Raw genomic sequence first — 20941 nt, 5'->3', positions numbered from 1 at the left:
ACCAAAAGTAGGCACATTATGAAAGGCAGCGTTATTCTACAGGGATGTAGGGCTTGATCACTCAGTCGGCTGAAGCCTGTAGCAGCAGACTTCATATGACAATGCAGAGAAAATTCTGGAGTACTTCATTTAAGCTATATCTTGATAAACAGAACAGATGTTTAAGCTTTGCATGGCTATATTCTTATCATGTAATCATAAATAAAATCTTAAAGCTGAAATAAACTTACTAGACTCTAGGCTTCAGTGTAATAAGTTTGCATTTCATAAAAGTTTAATGAATTTCTCAAAGTTGATTTTCTTAAATCCTTGCTGAGATCTAAAACCACATTAATTTGTTTAACTTCAAAACAGCGATCAAAATTCCTTCTCTAAATGTTTTGCATCTTTCAAGACCTTGTTCTGTTTCATCTCTATTTTACTAACCCTTTATTTCACTAAATAAGAACCTTTTTTATTTGGCCAGTCAAAACAGAAAATTGGAGCATTTTGTCTGTTGTAAAATTATGTTTTTTAAAATATAACATAGTTCTTCATCCTAAATCTTTCTGCCTTATTCAAACTCTCATGGTTCTCTCCTGTCATTAGTTTTACTAGTACCTTATGTAAAACTTTATTGAGCAACACTTTTTTCTGTCTAATTCAGAAGTGGACCGTAGGACCGGTCGAGTTTTGAGAGACCTTTTAATGTATTCAGCCACCTCTGGAACAAATGTTAATTTAAGATAAGGCTTAGGTGAAAGTCCATCATGAGCCCCCCAATGATGCTCATAAGAAAACCTTCTCCTAATGTCTTACTGAAGGGATAAGTGATTAGTTGTTACATATGATTAGCCAGCTCTTAGTCTGCATTCAGGTTTCACCACTATCTACAGCTTTGGTTTAGTCATCCTGCTTCCACCTGTTACTGCATGCACCAGGTACCTTGCCTCCCCTCTCCTGTTTCCTTTGCTATGAGGTTTGTCCCCTAATGTACCCCTGATCGAGGCAATCAGTGAAACTTTCTGGATAACGAGGCCCCAAACATACCAGCTGCTCTGAGCTTCTTCAGTCCATGCATCTGTCTGTGCGTGTACAGTAGTCTTGTTTTTTTTTTTTAAACTTTGGCTCATTTTTCTTTTTTTCTGCTTTTATTGTCATTACACTGTCATCACTGCAGAGCAACTAAATTAAATATCTGCATTTAACCCATCGTTTGGGGAGGATTGTGCCATTGTGTGGAGCCTGGGGAGCTATGTGGGATTAAGGGTCTTTGTTCAGGAAGCCAGAGTGGCAGTGGGAGTGGGGTTTGAACTCAGAACCTCTGGAATTTCCTTGTTCACTTTACTGCATCTTTATAACAGATATGCATACCTCTAAATATCATACTACTGGGGCAGGGAGCTAAGGATGGATAGCATTCACACTACTTGGGCTGATACAGAACCTATGCCCAGTCCTGGGTCTCTGTGTGGTAACTAATCAGTACCTTTTTCTGGTAACACGTCATCCAAAATGCCAGGCTTACCTGCAGCAGAGGTAGATGATGCTGCCTCTTGCTGCAGAAGATGAGCCGCTAGGGGATGCTAAAGGTGCTGTTGCCCTGGATCTGAGGCTTTTTAAAATTGTGCATTCTTGAGCCTTGTGAAAAACCTCTCTTTCAACCAGATGGTTCCATTGATTTGATTTGAAAAGTGGAGCTCTCCTCTCGATTACTTCCTATCAGCCATGCTTGCTGTGTTAAACATAGCACTACATTCTTGTGCCTTTAATGCTGCATTTAAGTGTGACATGGAAAATCAATCAACCTCTTACCTTTTTCTCAATGATGTTTTTTAGGTACTGAAAGATGCTGCCGTTTAATTTTACATGAATTTGTACTTGGTAGTACCAGGATTTGATTGGGACCAGTAAAAGTACCAAATTCAGAACCCATCCATATAGACCGCCATTATGTCTATTATCAATGCAAAAGTCTACTGCGAAAGTTGGTCCCAAAATCAAAATCAGTCCTTAGGGAATTTTATGACTGAATTTAATGTCATATTAAAATAAATCCACCTGCTTTAAGCAAATGTTAGGACTGACATTAGCCCTCAGGGGGCGGGGCATAAATTGAAGGTTTTAAAATAGATTTAGATATTAAATCCACAAACCGAAGGTTAAGGTTTCCTCGAAAACATCTTGTATGATCTTTTCTTTGTGTTTGACAAGCCTGTTTTGGAAAAAACTATGCATGATAAGGAAAGGATAAACAGTGTGTAATGGTAAAAATGGTGGCACTGTGCAGTAGGGTACTTCTCACATCTGAGGATGATTGGTTGGATTAGATGGTGGGAACCAAGTGGGTGTAAAAAGAGAATAGTGATCTTAAACTCACACCAAAACTAAAGCCTGCGAGAAACACTATTAGAGAATCGACCCTTAATGCACCAGGTCTCCTGTCAGTATACCAACCTAATTACATTAACACTACCTAATCTGAGAAGAAGAGTAGGTTGGATTATGTGTGATTCTTTGCCAGAATTCAATCAGGTGTTTTTTGATCTCTTTAAAAAAAGGATCTGGCTTTGGAAAATTCACAATACCTTTAAAGCTGATGATGAATTGACATAAACTGGACTGGTTGCTCTTACAGTAGCAGCCATTCAAAATGGCCCTTCCGAGTTAAACAGCAGCTGAATGGCAGCACACTTCCCTCCAAATCCCAGCAAAATCCCCTCCAACTTCCAGGCACTGGAGCGATCCCTTGATGCAAATTTTTTCTTACTCTGACTCCAACCTTTCACTACATTACAGGGTCTCACCAGGAGATGGCGCTTCTCTTTTGACCTTAATGTCCACAAATCATGACAGAAAGAATTATTTTTTTTTTTTTACAAATACTGATGTTTAAAAAGGAATTGTAGGGGACCAGCCAAGGGCCTATTAAGGAAAGTGGGGAAATTTTGATTGGCTAGTACTGTAGATCGGCCTTCCATGTTGATAAAGGTACTACACACTCCTAATATGTCCATCTTTTTCCTAAGTGCAGATACTAACACTACGTCATAGTAAAACTAGATAATATTATAACTTGACATTTGATACATTTTCTAATTTTGGGTTAGAAAAAAAAGCTGGAAATAATTTTATTTTGATGAAGTGGTGGATAAAGGATACCAACATCTCTTCAGACTGAGGTGATAGAGATACTTTTACATGCCCTCTTTTTTATCTAGTTGAACCACATGCATGACAGGAGTAATTGGATTATTGTAATTAGACTAATTAGATCAAGATAACAGAGCTGTTCATGATGTGTAGTGATAGTTAGCTTTTTTAACATTTAACTTAGATTTTTATCCAGATAGCTCATGGTACTATGTTCAGATGTGATTAAACATAACCTTTATAAATCAAAACAAAGCAATATGGATAATGCTTTGGGATAATATGTACACTCTTTCCGCTTCCATAATATTTAGAAGGGTAAGGAATATGATCTATGAGTACTACTAGAAAAGGATAAGTTTTAGCAATGTAGTTTCACTTTAATAACCTATCTTGCACACAAAAGTTGACTTTAGTTGGGATGGCTTGTTGAGCGGTGTATTACTTGCCTCGGCTATTTTGCATTTGCACACACCTGCTCATTTGAACATGAACATTCAGTTTATTTTACTTATATAGCGCCAATTCACAACACGTCATCTCAAGGCACTTTACAATTCACTAAATCATACAGTGAAATTGAGTTTTCTATCTAAGGAAAACCAGTTGATTGCATCGACTCATTGACTCAAAGGCAAACACACTAACCATGCTTGTAGTGACAGTGGAGAGGAAAAACTCCCTTTGAACAGGAAAAAAAGCATCCAGCAAAACCTGACTTAGTGTGAGCGGCCATCTGCCGAGGCTGACTGGGTTTCAAGGAGAGCCTTCAGTGGTGCAATCTGAATGCTCCTATAGAAAGAAGCAGAGATACAAAAGGACTGGTTCATTCTAGGTCCTGGACTGGTTCATTCTAGGTCCTTGAAAATAACTGGGCCGGAAGTTTTGGCCATGGATTCCAACAGGTTACACCTTCTACCCGGCTTTCACTGCCCATACGGTCTGTAGCATAGCAGCCGGGACAGTTGAAACACAAAGCAGGCTAAGAATGGATGTCGAACTTCTCAATAGTCTTCTGGGTAATAATAACAATTTAGAAGTGCTTCAGCAGCAGCACCATCATCACCATCATCGGATAATCATTGAAATCTGTGCTTAAATGTCAGCCAAACCCATTTACACAGGGACAGATAAAACCTTTTAATAAACCAAACATTACCTGCCATATATCTGACTCAAAAATCATTTCAAACAACTATTTTCATTAATTTCAGTCGTAATTTTTTCACATACTTGTATTATATTAAACTGCACTTACAATATTCACCACTGTTCGTCACATTTCCCTTTTTCTCTGAGCACGGAGCAGCCAGCTTGCTTGGACTCACAATGATTCGCGGGATACCCAAGGCTGCGTAGGGTGCACCTGACTCAGGGCTGTTTCAAGAATTTTGGGGACCCCAAGCAAAATTCAGTGGGAGGGTTACACCTCTCAAGGTGTATTCTGATAACTGTTAGCAGGGCTGTTACAAATCTGTGAGCTTCATTGTTCTGGAAGCCTAGAATGCTGAATAATTTGGGACGCTACATATTAGGGATTCTCTATTTATGCACCTCTAGCTCTTTGATGTGCTGAATAAGGACATTGCTGAACTTTTTTAAAGGACAACAAAGTTCTATTAAACATATTCATCCAAACCCAACTCCCAAATGTATTTACCTTGATTGTAAAATCAGAGTCCAGCAGGCTGAGATGTATTCCTTTTTCATTTTTATTATTACTATATCTAATGTGGCATGGTAAGCAATTCTGCTATTTTCATTTTTGTTTATAAAACGAATCATACACTGCTTCCAAATAGAAAAAAATTTATTGGTCTAATTGATTTACAGTTTATTTTGGATCTTATTTTATGAGCTACATAGATTATTTCACGTGCGGAGAACGCACAAGAGCAAGTGAGTTGTTTTGAGGGTGGTCAGCCATTGTCTGGGGACCCCCGTGCTGCTCGGACCTTAGGCAAATACTTGCTGGCCTTGTTGCAACGGGCCTGCATGTGCTTTTAAAATTAGCAAAAAGAAGGCTGTATTCCTCAGCCGCACAACGAGGAGTCCTCCAATCCGAACAGGCCTAATCTGTGATATGAATCTGGCCTTCTGAGGACGCAGCCCCTGAATCCGAACACCTTAGGCAAGGACTTGTCCCTTTAAGTATATGAATATAAACAGTCATACATACTTTTAATGATATCTTAAACATTTGCTATTTATACTTTAGTTCTTTCACTCCACCACTAGTGTCCAGACATGTCCATTCTCATGAATTTGCTCGTTCTATCATCATCAGCAGCAGCAGCAATGCTCAGTTTTAGATCTTCTACCAGGGTCAGACATATTCAAAAATATATCAATTTTTAATAACTCCCTTTTTGTGAGTCTCTGCAGGTTGAAACTGTAGGCTATACTGTAAAGCTGTATCACCATAGAAAAGAATGATTAAAATTTATCAGAAATAAATAAGATTTGTTTGACATATTCTTAAAAAGGAGGATCGTCTTTTAAGATTGTCTAATGTGGGCTGGTTTAATGTAATTCTATAAAGAACAATGGGATGGCTTTAATGCACAGTGCTGTGAAAGAGTGATAGCCAGGTATGGCAACAACTACAGAGCAGTTGTGGATACATTTGAAGCAGGTAGCCATGTTTCCACATACTGTAAGCCTAACACAGTCTGGAAGCCTCATTCCCATAAGTAATGATGATATCATTGAAAAACAGTGTTTTGTATTTACTCAGGTTTATTCTTATACGCCCTAGCTGATTGAAACTCTTTCCTCTCCTGGCCTCCTCACGGCGAATAAGTCACTCCACACTTTTCACTGTTCCTGAATCCTCATTCTCTCTGCTTGCCTGGCTGACAAGCTGTCTGGGCTAATTCGTTTGCCTGACTTCTTATGCTTTATCCTGCTCTTTGATGTCACAACTGGGATTTATTTCTGCACTTGTAATGGAGACACTTTGCATTAAAAAAATGCTATTTCTGCTGAGCTCTACTCCTAGGAGAAAATGCTTCAAAAATGTACTGTTGTTTTGCTGCATGCTCTATTCTCACTTCTTTGATCTTTAGAAGCTGGCAGGTAAAATTAAAAATACATCAGGGCATAGCAAACAAGGCTGTGGATCAGAATCCTATGAAGGTGGGTAAAGGTTGGATAGGTAATTGACATTTGCTGCTTTTAAATGTACGTAAGTATGTAAGGCTTAGAAAGCATGTACATTGAACCGGACGAAAGGGTCCGTTCCTTTGGAATGGGGTCGCTTGGTTTGTTTAATAGCCTGTAATACCCAATACCTGTCTATGTCTCCGAAAATGGGGTAATTAAAGGGAATTGTTGGCCTGGCTGAACAGGTGAGGTGTTCTATTCCCCAGTAAGGGGGTTGGGGTTGCTGTGACAGCAGGAAAAAATCAACTCAATTGCTGAACTTGAGGTTTATGAAAGCTGAAATCTGAGTCCACCCCCTCTGTTTAAGGTTGGTTTTTCTTTCTTAACATAGATGGCTTCCTTCACGCCCCTCTCAAACCACCCATCTACTTTGTCCAAAATGTGTACATTCTGAACCTCAAAAGAATGTCCTTTGTCCAGTTTAGCAATAGAATTGGTTCCTTCACGCTATCATCGCAACCCCTACCCTCTTACAGTGCAACAGAACACCTCATCAACATTAGAATCACACTTTTCTCCTGACGTGTCCGGATTGCATTTACATTCGTCAATACTAACTGATGTGATAAAGTAAGTAAAACTTTCCCCATTGTAACACATTGATTAAAACCTTGGTCAATCACTGATCTGTGGTCTGTGTTAGCAGCCTGCACCACCAGCTCTGAGATGGTTGAGTGGGTGTGCAGGCTTGTGTGTGTATGAAGAAAGAAAATAATCTTTTATTTTGATAACTGACTAACTTTTGATAACATCAATCCACCCAATCCACACACACATGACATACTCATGCACTTTATAGACAGACTTCCATGTTCACATGGGACACAAGCCATACACATAGACAGGGTGTCATCAAGACAACACAAATGCAAAACTAAATAGTTTCACACATGGCCCGTGCTTGTGCTCTAGTGTGTGCACACAGATGAACTCCATGTTAATGTTAGAATAAGGTATAAAATACCCCAGAAAGGGGGTGGGATTTGGGAAGATTGTACCAGTGTGTGAAGATTGTCTTTAACAACATTGTGTTGAAGATAAATGATAAAGATGTCTTCAATTAACTTATAAATAAATGCTTAGTGCTTTGCAGAGGTGGAAGATATAACATTAAGCTCCTGATTAGAAAACATCTCAGTTGTATGTTTAGACTGTCAACAGCATAATTATTTAAAAAAACATAGGCTTAACTTATACTGTAATTTAATGGGATTTAAACAGGCCATATATGTCTTAATTTAATTGACATGACCTGAATTTTCATTAGATTAGTTGGACTGACACTGGCCGAAAAAAAGTATAATTTAAAATTCTTCATGTTATTTATGCGTTGAACCTTTCACTAAAGATAACTTTAATGGGACATATGTTGTTGTTTGTATTAGTAATGCACCCTGATGATGAGTCTAAATTGCCTGCTTTAACAGTTTGCTAGATTTACTAACATTGATGATCAGAATATATCTATTAAGATTAACATAGCAATAGTAGTATTTTTAAACTAGTCACAACTGTCTCCTCTGAGTCAACAAAGATGTCTCATGTTTTCCTCCATTATTTCCTTTTTAACAGACAAGAACAGTGATGAAAAAACACATCTGATTTCATCTCTTGAAAATCGTGTTCTCTGTCTAGTCTTTCAACATATCAGAGGTTAGACATGGTGGTTTGATAAAATATGCAAACATTTTCAGAGCAGGGTGTTTTTTTTATACTGCTGATATTGTTGGGAATGTTGTTGGGAATGGTTAATAGGCAAATTTGAGCTTTGAGCAAAGGAACAATTCCCAGTTTGCCTTAGCATGTACTGTGTGATTGATTTGTAGCAAACAGAACAGCTTTTGCATTGTGCTTCTAAATGACAGAAATTGGTGAGGACTGTTTTACACCAGTGCCAGAGCAAAGAAAATTCCAGATCTGGCCGTATATGCTGTTTAAAGTCAGATTAACAAGACAACGAATTCATCCACGCATTTTAAACTGCCTGAATTAACGCAAAGTATAGATCAGACCCAGTAAATCCAATCCCAAAGACAACCTGACATGAATAAATTCTTTATCTATGGCATTGCTGTCTGCATAAATGCTGACTGTGAGATAACCTCTGTGCTGGCAAGATTGGACCTTAGTGAAATGTTTGACAATGTGGATCCCTTTTTATTAGAGCAATTGGTAAACTGGGTTGGTATACACACACACACATATATATATATATATATATATATATATATATATATATATATATATATATATATATATATATATATATATATATATATATATATATATATATATATATATATATATATACTCACCGGCCACTTTATTAGGTACAACTGCTTGTTAACACTTAATTTCTAAGCAGCCAATCACATGGCGGCAACTCAGTGCATTTAGGCATGTAGACATGGTCAAGACAATCTCCTGCAGTTCAAACAGAGCATCAGTATGGGGAAGAAAGGTGATTTGAGTGACTTTGAACGTGGCATGATTGTTGGTGCCAGAAGGGCTGGTCTGAGTATTTCAGAAACTGCTGATCTACTGGGATTTTCACGCACAACCATCTCTAGGGTTTACAGAGAATGGTCCGAAAAAGAAAAAACATCCAGTGAGTGGCAGTTCTGTGGGCGGAAATGCCTTGTTGATGCCAGAGGCCAGAGGAGAATGGCCAGACTGGTTCGAGCTGATAGAAGGGCAACAGTGACTCAAATAACCACCCGTTACAACCAAGGTGGGCAGAAGAGCATCTCTGAACGCACAGTACGTCAAACTTTGAGGCAGATGGGCTACAGCAGCAGAAGACCACACCGGGTGCCACTCCTTTCAGCTAAGAACAGGAAACTGAGGCTACAATTTGCACAAGCTCATGGAAATTGGACAATAGAAGATTGGAAAAACGTTGCCTGGTCTGATGAGTCTCGATGAAAGCATGGATCCATCCTGCCTTGTATCAACAGTTTAGGCTGGTGGTGGTGGTGTCATGGTGTGGGGAATATTTTCTTGGCACTCTTTGGGCCCCTTGGTACCAATTGAGCATCGTTGCTACGCCACAGCCTACCTGAGTATTGTTGCTGACCATGTCCATCCCTTTATGACCACAATGTACCCAACTTCTGATGGCTACTTTCAGCAGGATAATGCGCCATGTCATAAAGCTGGAATCATCTCAGACTGGTTTCTTGAACATGACAATAAGTTCACTGTACTCAAATGGCCTCCACAGTCACCAGATCTCAATCCAATAGAGCATCTTTGGGATGTGGTGGAACGGGAGATTCGCATCATGGATGTGCAGCCGACAAATCTGCGGCAACTGTGTGATGCCATCATGTCAATATGGACCAAACTCCCTGAGGAATGCTTCCAGCACCTTGTTGAATCTATGCCACGAAGAATTGAGGCAGTTCTGAAGGCAAAAGGGGGTCCAACCCATTACTAGCATGAGGTACCTAATAAAGTGGCCGGTGAGTGTATGTATAGGTATGTATATATATACATATATATTTATATATATATATATATGTATATACATATATATATATGTATATACATATATATATATGTTTATATACGTATGTATATGTATATATGTATGCATATATATAAAAAAAAGATGATATAAAAGATGCCCAAGCCAGCTCAGCTGGCTCCTTTTGATAGGAGGAGCAACAAATCTACTCCAAGATCATCCCGGCTAACTGAGCTCCTCACCTGATCTCGAGACCAAGACCACTATGGATAGCATTAAATCAAGGACCGTGACGTTTGAGCTTTGAGCAAAGGAGCCACCCTAGAGCCAAGCCTGGGGTTTTGGGCTTGTATGCGATTGCCTGCAGGCTTTTTGAAAAGAGTAAATTTGCTACAGAGGAGATGAAAATAATTTTGTCAAATAGGTTCTGATAGAGCGCTTCAGCGCCCTAAATGCTAGAATTAGGATCACACAACCAGCCGGACTCAGGCAGAACGGATGATGTGGGCCCACCCTCCTGTAGACCCACCCCCCACAGAGCGATCCGTAGAGGTTAGGTGCAGGGAGATAAATGGGTGGCGGTCAAAGTGGGGTGCCGCAGCTGCTGGCTGGAGGGACATGGAACGTCACTTTTTCTTTATTTGTTTTAAACAATCATTTTATCTCTCTTCTATTGTAATCATCTCATTTTGTATAGTCATTTTTTTCTCTCTCTTTTATTGTTTGTGTTTCTTTTTATTTCTTATGTACAGCAGTTTGAATTTCTGTATTAATGAAAAGTGCTATATAGATAAACTTGCCCTGCCTAATGTCTGATTTTCGTAACTCTCTACAGAATGGACGTTTGTCCTTTATTGGACACCAACTTGGAGGGGTGTCCTTCTCAACCAACAGCAGGGACCAGCAGGTCAAGTTTGCCCGGGCCATCCAGATCACATACTACCTCCGTAACCATGGTCCCGTGGTCCAGGATGTCATTGCGGAGCGCTGGGAAAATGAGTTCTGCGCTCTTGTTACTAGACTGTCCACAGCTGAGCCGCCGCACCCAACCGACCAGCTACTCATCCAGTCACTCACCTCCTTCAGCCTGTGGCAGGACTTTCACCAGACTGGTGTGCTGTCGAAGGGGGAGGTGCTTGTCAGCCTGGTTCTGGTTCTCCTAGCTGCCACCATCTCCAGCTCTATGAGGGACTGCCTAAGAGGAAAGCCTTTTCTTGGCCTTTTGGGTGTGCTGACCATTTGCATCGCCAACGTGACAGCTGCAGGGATCTTCTTCATATCGGATGGGAAATTCAATTCCACGCTGCTGGGGATTCCGTTCTTCGCTATGGGTGAGTGAAGCTTTTGACTTTGGAAGGATGGGATTGTTGTGGTCATACTGATATTAATTGTAGCTTAATGGCACGGCTGACTGGCAGAATCATGATGTTAACAGATTATGATAGAAGTGATGCCATTTATGTTCTTAGATGTATTTACTATTGACATTTATCATGTGTTAGTCGTGGTGTTGGTATTGATTTATTGCCCAGCCCTAGTCCACAACAATCTACGTTGTTGTGTTGTTGTTTTTTTAGAGCAGTGAGCTTAAGATTTTTTTGATTACACCAAGTTATCAGGACTCATCACCGCTTGAGAACAGCCTAAATAGGGTGCTATCATCTGCAAACTTTACAGATGATAGCGAACTTTACGGGTGGGTGAGTTGACTTGCAGCTGTTGCTGTACAGGGAGAAAATGAGAGGTAGATTCCTGTTTCTTCCTGTCAGACAGGAAGCCTGCGTCCACCTTCAGGTCAAGTTCAGAAAGTGTAGAAGTGAGAGTTTTTCCTGTTTCAAAGAGGGGATCACTGTGTTTGAAGAAAAGCTAAACCCCACCAACAATACGCCTACAGTAGCAGCTATTCAAAATGGCCCTTCCCAGGTTAATGGCAGCCCACTTCCCTGCAACTCCTAGCAATATCCCCTCCAACTTCCTACGACTGCAGTGACCCCCTCTTGCTTAATTATTTTTTACTCTGTTTCCACCTTTTCACTGAATTACAGGGTCTGACCAGGAGATGACGCTTCTCTCTAGATCCTGAATGTCCACCAATCATTGCAAAAAGAATATTTTAGTACAAAGATTGATGTTTAAAAGGGAATTGTCGGGCACCAACCAAGGACCAGCCAAGGGCCGATCAAGGAAAAAGGGGAAATTGTATATGGCTACTACTGTATGGAGATTCCTACCTATTTTAGGTGCTCCAAGAGAAAGTGGAAAAAGAGTAGTCTCCAGAGTTGTTTCCCATTGCCTTGGTATCAAGAACAAATTCCCTCTTTCACTTGAAAATAAAAGTCTTAGGCATAGAATCATGGTGTTAAGCTGGAAGTCCTTAGCTGAAACTACGGTTAATAATAAAAGCTGAAACTGTTATAACAAGCAGCGTTTTTTCTGGGACAAACTTCACTTCAAGCTTTGTGTAATATAAATAATGTAGCTTTTATTATATTACCTGGGCATGAAACAATGTAATTAATCATTATTAATTGATTATTGAAACAATTATCAACTCATTTAGTAATCAATTAACAGTAGTATAGAGACTCTGCAACATGCCTTTAGCTGACAGAGCAACCTACTTGAAGCAGGAATTATACCAATATTGTAAGAAAAAAAAATTGCAGTTAAATTTAAGAAAAAAAAAAAAATCAAATGTAAGTATGCTCTATCCATAGTGGAAAAGTCTTACTTTTATCTGGTTTAAGCAACCTTCTGCTGTCAGATTGAAACAAAAATCGACAAAATAATCGATAAGCAAAATAATCATTAGTTGCAGCCCTAATATCACTCAATCCTCTGCAAGTCTTTATGGATTCCAGTAATCAGTCATAAGGCTAATTTCACCTGCTGTCTGTCTTTCTTTCTCTCTCAAATCATCTTATTATGCTTTGTCAACAGCACTCTTCTTCTTCACCATGCTTACTTGTCTAACTTGCATTTTCCTCCCATGTGTTTCTAAGGTCACAGGATCCCAGGGGCTTTGGTATAGCTCTGCTGCAGGCAGGCTGACATAGCTCAAGTTTAAGTAAGATTCAGGAACAGGAGGCTGGATCAGCTCACTGTGACCTACAGGCACAGGAGGAGGAGGAAGGAGGGTGAGATAGAGGTGTGATAAGGTGATGAGAGGCGCTAAAAGGGAATGTCAAGGAGAGGAGATCCAAAAGAGAAATGTGTGTGACGCTAAGGCCAGGGTCAGGGAGGGAACAGCGCTTTGGTAGAGGGATGGAAAGATGGGAGGATGAAGGGTAAGATGCACACTGGGGAAAGGAGAAGAAGGCTAAGGGAGAAAGAGAGGAGATAATTACAAAGCTGTGAAGAGAAGATATCCCCTTATTTGAATGTATTCTCTTTTTGCTTAAATATGCGTTTGTATGAAGGAACAAGAACATAACCCAGTTCCTATGACTTAACCGTTTAAGTAAAAATCTATCCAAACCAACCTGTCCCTCTATTAAAAAAAGTATTTACAGCTTAAACCCAATAACCTACTTTTTCCAGTTGGGTTTAGCAGGCAGCATTAGCCCAGAACAGCTAAAGAGTTAGCTTGAACTGAAGCTAAACTTGTTTGTTTTCACTGAGGGGTTCTGCAGCTTAAAGGATTGACGGATACAGACATTGACCAGATAAAACATGAGTACAGTAGCAGCCTTTCAAAATGGCCCTTCCTAGTCAAACAGCAGCCCAATGGCGGCCCACTTCCCTCCAACTCCCAGTGAAATCCCCTCCAACATCCAGCCAATGGAGTGAACCCTTCTAGCATATTTCCTTTACTCTGACTCCACCCTTTCACTGAATTACAGGCTCTGACCAGGACCATGACTCATTAGATCTTAATGTCCACAAATCATGACAGAAAGAATATTTTAGTACAAATATTGATGTTTAAAAAGAAATTGAATGGGACCAGCCAAAGACCCACCAAGGAAAGTGGGGAAATTTTGAGTGGTTACTATTGTATAAATAATTCATAATTTTAATTCTCAATATATTGTGTTGAATGCTAGATCATGCTTTATCTAATGATATTTCTTTAATAGAAAAAAAGATTAAAAAACATTAGCATAATACAGTAACTTTCCTATGTATCAACCTGTGTTTACAGAAAGTTACAGAAAGTTTTAACAGACGTGGATAATAGTTAAGTGTTTTAATTAGTGTGCTTGTATCAGAGGTTTAACATTTAGGCTTGTTTTCAGATTTGGATCATAATTATGACTATGGAAAGTTTTTTGTGTGTGACAGTGGTGTTATTATTCAAAAGGTTATAAGAGAGTGGAAGGTCACCATCAAAATAGTGTGCTGCTTGAATCAGAGCGGCTTGTCTTAGAGGAGACTAATACGGTGTAAATTCCTAATAGATAAAAAGTGCGGTAGAAGTTGGAGCACTTTACTCCTGAGGCTGCAGCTTTATTACTTAGAATCCCAGACTGTCATTTTGGATCTCTAAGTAAAACCTTTAGCCCCAGAATTTACCCTTGGCAGCCACTGCTTCCCAGAGGTCAAATACAGAGGACAAACATTTGTTGCTTTGTACAAAGATGATAACTGTAGATATTTGTCAATATGACAGCAACTTAAGATAAGAATCTCTGTAGTTTTTTTTTTTTTTATCATGCAAAATCCCTTTCTCTGTCGTCTTATTTTACCTTAAAATCCTTATGCTATGTGGATTCACTGCAGATTCCTCACACTGAACTATTGTGAAGCAGCAGATGTTGGGAATTAGCCTGTAGCTACAGGTATCTGGTGACTAAATCCAAAAGAGTGTCTTTGCAGGGCTGTGCATCATTTATGAGTCTCTTTTTGCAGTCCCATGATTCATCTGTCTCGCTAGTAAACACCATAGACCCAATTAGCATACTCTAATGTAAATATAATGGCTCCTTTTTCATGGATTACTGCTTAATTATAGGACAGCATGGGGATTATAAGCCTTTGGTTCTGCTGGAGAGCGATAGAAGGACCAGGTTGGTTTGATTGCAGACTTAAGGCCATCTGCATTTTTGGTGTCTTTCATTATCCTTTTAACAGTACTTCATTGAACCCCCATGAGGTTCAAGTCTAGCTATCCAGTCAAGCACAGTACCACTTGGGTAAGGTCATTGAACCAGCTTTTTGTATCTTTGGCAGTATGGGCAGGTACCAAAAAAACACAAATTTCAGACTCTATATTTTTTGTTTGTTTTTTTTTCATTAAATTTGTAACTTTTTTATCAGTCAGGTTGAACAACAATGGAAAGTCAGGCTAAATTTAGGCCCAATTGGATTTATTGGCATTTTAAACATTGAGTCATACAACTCTGCTTTTAGTCTCTAGTAGTAATGGTAGAGTATATTTTTTTGATGTGTTTATGTTATCATTTCACAAAATTTCTTATATTGCAGAATTTAATTCCTAATGTTTATTACTTATTTTATTCACTTCAATTAAATTCAGTTTATTTATATAGCACAATTCACAACAAATGTCATCTCAAGGTATTTCACAGTTCAACCAGATCATCCAGTCAAATTGATTCAAAGTTTTTTATCTAAGGAAAACCAGTTGATTGCATCGACTCATTGCCTCGAAGGCAATCCCTCACACTAAGCATGCTTGTAGCGACAGTGGAGAGGAAAAACTCCCTTTTAACAGGAAGAAACCTCCAGCAGATCTACACTCTGTGTCATCTGCTGAGGCCGACTTTTATGTGGATTTATCCTTAATCGATTCGAAAATCATAATCCAGATAAAATTAAAATCATCTTCTCACTCTTCTCCAATTGGTTGATAGAGATGACTTAGTGTAAAATAAAGGCGTCAATCTGATATTGTATGATATTTGATTGGCTGGAAGACTGATTGATCTCCCACCTTTATGGGAAGCAGCTAACTAATGTAATATCGGATACCATCTTTATGAGTATAATAATGCTTTGCTTTCATATTCTTAACTTAAAATATAAAAGATAAACATATCAAACACAAAAAATGAAATCAGGTGGATGAGTGGAATCTTAAAGGACTGGGAAATTATTATTCCATTTTTAAAAGTTGATGATGGAGACTTCATTTGTCCACGTAGATAAATTGATTAACAAAATTATTGCAAGGCCTCCCAGAAAATACATTAACTTCAATACATAAATGCACAACAATGTAAAGAGCATAGGGGTTTTCTAGTAGTGATAAGGTGCAGAGTCCTGCACCGGGTCAGGTACCCACCGGGTACCCATATAAAAGTACATCTATGGATAGAAATAAAACCATATTATTTCATGGGTGCAGGCGCAGATATAAATGAACAAAATTTCATAGAGTTACAGCATGAATGAGAATTATTTATATTTTCTTATTTATTAACAACAGAGCCCCAGAACTGACATTGGGAAAAAAAGAGATGCACATGCGCACAAAATACCAATTTGTTACCACAAAATACTAATTTGTTACCACAAAATACTAATTTGTTCCCTGAAAGTACAAATTTGTTCCCACAAGATACTAATGTGTTCCCACAAAATGCTAATTTCTTTCTAAGAAATACTAATTTGTTGCCACAAAATATATATAAAAAGTTCTCAAAATGCTAAAACATAATCTTCCTACTCATAGCACACTTTCTCAAAGAAGTTGTGGGTACAAATTAATATTTCGTGGTAACAGATTATCTTCTTGTGGGAACAAATTAGTATTTTGTGCGCACACTGTATCTGTTTTTCTCCCATGTCAGTTCTGGGGCTCCGTAATTCCCTCTTCATCCTAAAAAATGTATTAATTCAAGAATATCCAGGTTTTTTTGAACCACTTAACATTTTAATCGCTTGAACTATGAAGAAAAACTCTGTTTAGTTTTTTGAGAATAGAGGCTGACAGTACCTTCACCCCAAAGGGAACATCTCCAATAAAGAGCTTAAGGTGTGTTTAGTGTCTGCTACTGTGGTTTTGGCCTCCCATACTTCTGCTGTGTTGGCTGATATCACTCTGCTTCTTGAAACCTTCTTCTGAGCCCCTGTGGCATTGCCAAACCAACAAATAATACAAATAGTTCAGATACTCTCAATTAAAGTGGAATAAAACATTAAAAGCATTGAGTTATTGACTCCAGTTACTGACTTAAGAGACAGCAATCTCTTTAAAAAAATATAGTCTCTGCTAGGCATTGACATAAATTCAGTCAGTCCACAAGTGCTGTTTCAAATGACAGTCTGAAACCAAACCCAGATATTTGTAGCTATGGAACATTCTTAATTAGCTCTCCATGGCTGAAGGTGGTGGAGAATGATTAAAGCCTCCTGCAGATAATCATCATTTCCTGCATTGCTTTCATATTAGAACAAAGCTGTTAATATATTGGGAATAAGCAGGGCAGCTTATGTCCTTATTTCTAAAATTGGAAATTTATAGCAGACGTTGCAAAGTACGCCTCTCGGCTATGGATGTGTCTCAGTTCAAGGGCTGCATCCTTTAAGGTCTTCAGAAGACCTGGTCTACATGACATCCTTTGGGTCCAGGAAATGATCAGGTGTTAATTGGGACGTTTTAGACTTTAGCAGCTGTTTCAGCCTCAGCTTACTATAAGAACATTTACCTCTAACATCGGAAGGTTTTTTTTTTTATTACTTTGACTACATCCTATGTTTTGATCACAAAATGCATATTTTAGCTATTCAGCTTGTCACAACTACCAAGAACCATTTGACATTCAATGTTATTTTCCTTTTTATTCCTTTCCAAACGGGGGCCTATATAAAATTGGAACTGCAACTAATATAAGTGCAGTTTAGTATAATACACTGTCAAGGTTCAGAACAGAGGACCAAGTATTCTAGGCAGACAGACAGATTTCTTCAAAAATGTTTTGTTTTTTTAACAATGGATTGGCAATGGGCAGTTGGGCGTCCAAGGCAGGAACCTTTGCAGGAGGAAACTACAGGTTAGTGACCACGTTAATCTGATGGAGGATGATTAATAACGTGTGAACCACTATCCTGGTCTTAAAGTTCAGTCCAGAGAATGAGCTGGGTACCAGTCGGACGGCTGCCAACACAACACGGTGATCGCTGTCCAGAGTGTTCCAGACGTTGAAGTCTTTAAGACATTTTTCTCGGGTTCTGATTCTTTGCTGTAAATATTGGCCCATGCTGTTACTCACAGGAACTGGAATTCCTGTGCACCAGCAGCCTCTGGCCCCGTGGCTTATTTGCGGGTTTCTACTGCTGTTCACAGTGGCTGGAAGGCGTTTTTCATGTACGTAATCCAAACTTCAGGCACCAGAATAATACAATTGAACATATTTTGCCGCCAAGTTTCGACATTTTAGGTTAATTTAGGCCTTAGTAAATTTTTCCAATTCCTGCAGGTGCTGCTATCGCAGCGCGTCGCACATGCTCAGGCACACTGCTCAAAATGTGTTGCAGGACCTTTTGCTGTGCCTCGAAGCACGTCAACAATTGACTTTGCATGCAAACTGGTTATTTCTGGTGCCTTGAACATGTCAGTGAAAATGTTTTAGTCAGACATATGACATATTTACATGTTGGAGGTAATAATCGTGAGAGTTGACTGCAAAAAAATCTGAATATTAAATTGAAGGAAAGAAGAAAGAAAATCCTTTTCTGCAGCTATCTGACGGAGACAGGCTGATAACCCAAGTAGTAGAAGTGAAGCATCTCTCCCTCAGGAAGCTGTGTGCAGCTCATTAAACCTTCAGCTGTGTCATGTGTTCATCAAAGCCTACTTTACATCAGAGTTAAACTAATTCATTATTCCCTCTCAACAGTCCAACTAATGGCATGTGTGGCCTTTGCATCATGAGGTGGAAGCAGAGTGGCTCTGTCCAGGACAAGTGGACACAGTTTTCTAGACCTTTAAGAAAGAAAGAAAAAAGCTCTTTTTGTTTCTCCGTTGTGCCTATCTACTGTGCTGCCTGCCTGCCAGTTGGCCAATTAATGCTGAGCTGAGCTTGTCACTTCCTTCTCTCTCTGGAAATGTAACGGCTGTTAGAAGTGTAAAAAAACACGTCAGGGACCATCGTACAGAAAACACAGAGCAGACATGTGTGGAAAACTAATTCAGCAAACAATAAATACTTGATTTTATAAAAACCCTACTGGTGCATTTTTAACAAACTTAATGCATACTTGTTTCTAAATGTTTTCATTGTCTGTAAAGTCACGAACTTATTTAAATCCCAAAGCTTACCAACTGGTTAAATACCATTTTGTTTGATCACACTGATGTCTTTAACAGAATTGTTGACCCATCCTTTAAAGGAGAAGTCCGATCATATTCAGAATTCAAACTTCTGAAAGTACTTTAAATACGAAATTATTAATTTAATAAATCATTCCTACAGTAAAAATATTAAACCAGCCATATTGCCTTTAGATGCAGAAAAAGCATTTGATAGAGTAAACTGAAAATTTTGAGTCACTACTCTGTAAAAATTTGGTTTTGGCAATTTCTTTATAAATTAGTTAAAAATCTTATACAGCTTTCCAACAGCATATGTCAGGACAAAAAATCAAACATCTTCCAGCTTTTGTCTCCAGAGGGGCACCAGGCAGGGATGCCCGCTCTCCCCCGAACTTTTTGCCTTGTTTAATGAGCCTCTAGCTACAACAATTTGACAAACTAATGTGGTTAAAGGTACAAAATGCAAGAAAATAGAGCATAGAATTAGTCTTTACACAGATGATGTATTACTTTATCTCCAGCACTCAATCACCTGTCTCTCTCAAGTGATTAGATTACTAGAATCTTTCTCAAAATTCTCAGATTACTCTATAAATTGGTCTACATCTATAGTACTGCCAGTTAATTGCTCTCTACAGAATCCCCTAGGTTTACAACTGCAATCAAGAAATATCAAATATTTGGGAATTACTGTGCCATCTAAATTAGCTGATTTACCAAAATTTAATCACATCCCGCTTTTAAAAAAGATAGAAGAGGACCTAGAAAGATTGAAATCGCTTCCGATCTCCCTTATGGGTAGGGTAGCCTCAATTAAAATGATGGTCCTACCCAGAATTAACTACTTATTTTCAGTTATCCCCAATAAACCATCATCCGACTGGTTTAAATCTCTAGATTATTCTATCTCTAAATTTCTTTGGAAAGATAAACCCTGTTGTATCAGCGTAAAGACACTACAGAAAACCAAAGACAGAGGGTGACTAGATCTACCTACTTCCAAAACTACTACTTAGCAAAAAGACAACAATAGATCTCTAAAGGGATAAAACATAATCCCTTAGATGAGCCCTGGATAGACACAGGAAATATGCAGTAATATCATAATTTCAGATTTGCTGTTTATTAGCTCTAATATCAAGCGGCACTCATGCTTTAAAAATATTAACATCAGCTCTTCCCTGACAGCAGTGATCACGATTAATAAAATTATTATTTTTATTGTTTTACTGATTAACACTGAATTCAATAAATCACTGCGGACGTATTAGTTTTAGTTATGAATAATGATCCATTGATCGTTCCATGCTGACTGGACTTTTCACTTTTATTAAGTCAAGGTTACAATAAAATCAGTTCAGTTCATCAGGCAATATTCGTATTGATTTAAAGTACCAATATTGATATAGTTAATTTAACGATATTGGTATTAAATTTAAGATATGGCCAAATAAATCTTAAATGTTAAAATATATTTACTGCCATGTATTTATTTCTTTGTCTTACTTTTATAAAAAAAAAAAAAAAAGAAAATTAAAAACACTCTATCTGAAACAATTTATCTGAATTTTAAAAAGAAATAACATGATAATTTGTAGTTTCATAAACTCTTGAAAGGCACAGTAATCCAAAAAAGGCCAAATTTTTTTTCTCTTAAGGTTTTAGCCCATAAAGTTGGAGAAAGTGATATATAGGAGTCTTGTCATCTTTTCCTTCTTTCAACTGTAATGTTTTGACTGACATATTTCTTCACACTGTGCAGCCAGGACAAATGGTGGCAGTCAACATTAAAAGCCTTCTTCTCTGTCATTTAAAAGCCCGGTGGGGATTCTCTCCATTGCTATAAGTTGTGTTGGATGACTGTTGATCGATCTGTAGACGTTGTGGCCACAAGAGTGTGGCTGGTGATGGTTTTAAGACAGCTTCTTTCCATTATTAATGCGTGCTTAGAGAAA

General features: G+C 38.5%; 1 protein-coding gene across 1 annotated transcript in view; it reads left to right on the top strand.

Moving 5' to 3' along the window:
- ptchd4 (patched domain containing 4) overlaps window positions 1-20941 on the top strand; it is a 57279-nt gene that overhangs the window by 3983 nt on the left and 32355 nt on the right. The window contains exon 2 of the mRNA XM_038304313.1: window positions 10602-11097. Coding sequence (XP_038160241.1) covers window positions 10602-11097 — 496 coding nt within the window. The remainder of the gene's footprint in view (window positions 1-10601; window positions 11098-20941) is intronic.

The sequence above is a fragment of the Cyprinodon tularosa genome, unplaced genomic scaffold (genome assembly GCF_016077235.1).
Source record: "Cyprinodon tularosa strain WSP-4 unplaced genomic scaffold, ASM1607723v1 ctg530, whole genome shotgun sequence".
Classification (NCBI taxonomy): Eukaryota; Metazoa; Chordata; class Actinopteri; order Cyprinodontiformes; family Cyprinodontidae; genus Cyprinodon; species Cyprinodon tularosa.
Note: the sequence above shows the minus strand (reverse complement) of the source record. Positions and strands in the feature narration are given on the sequence as shown.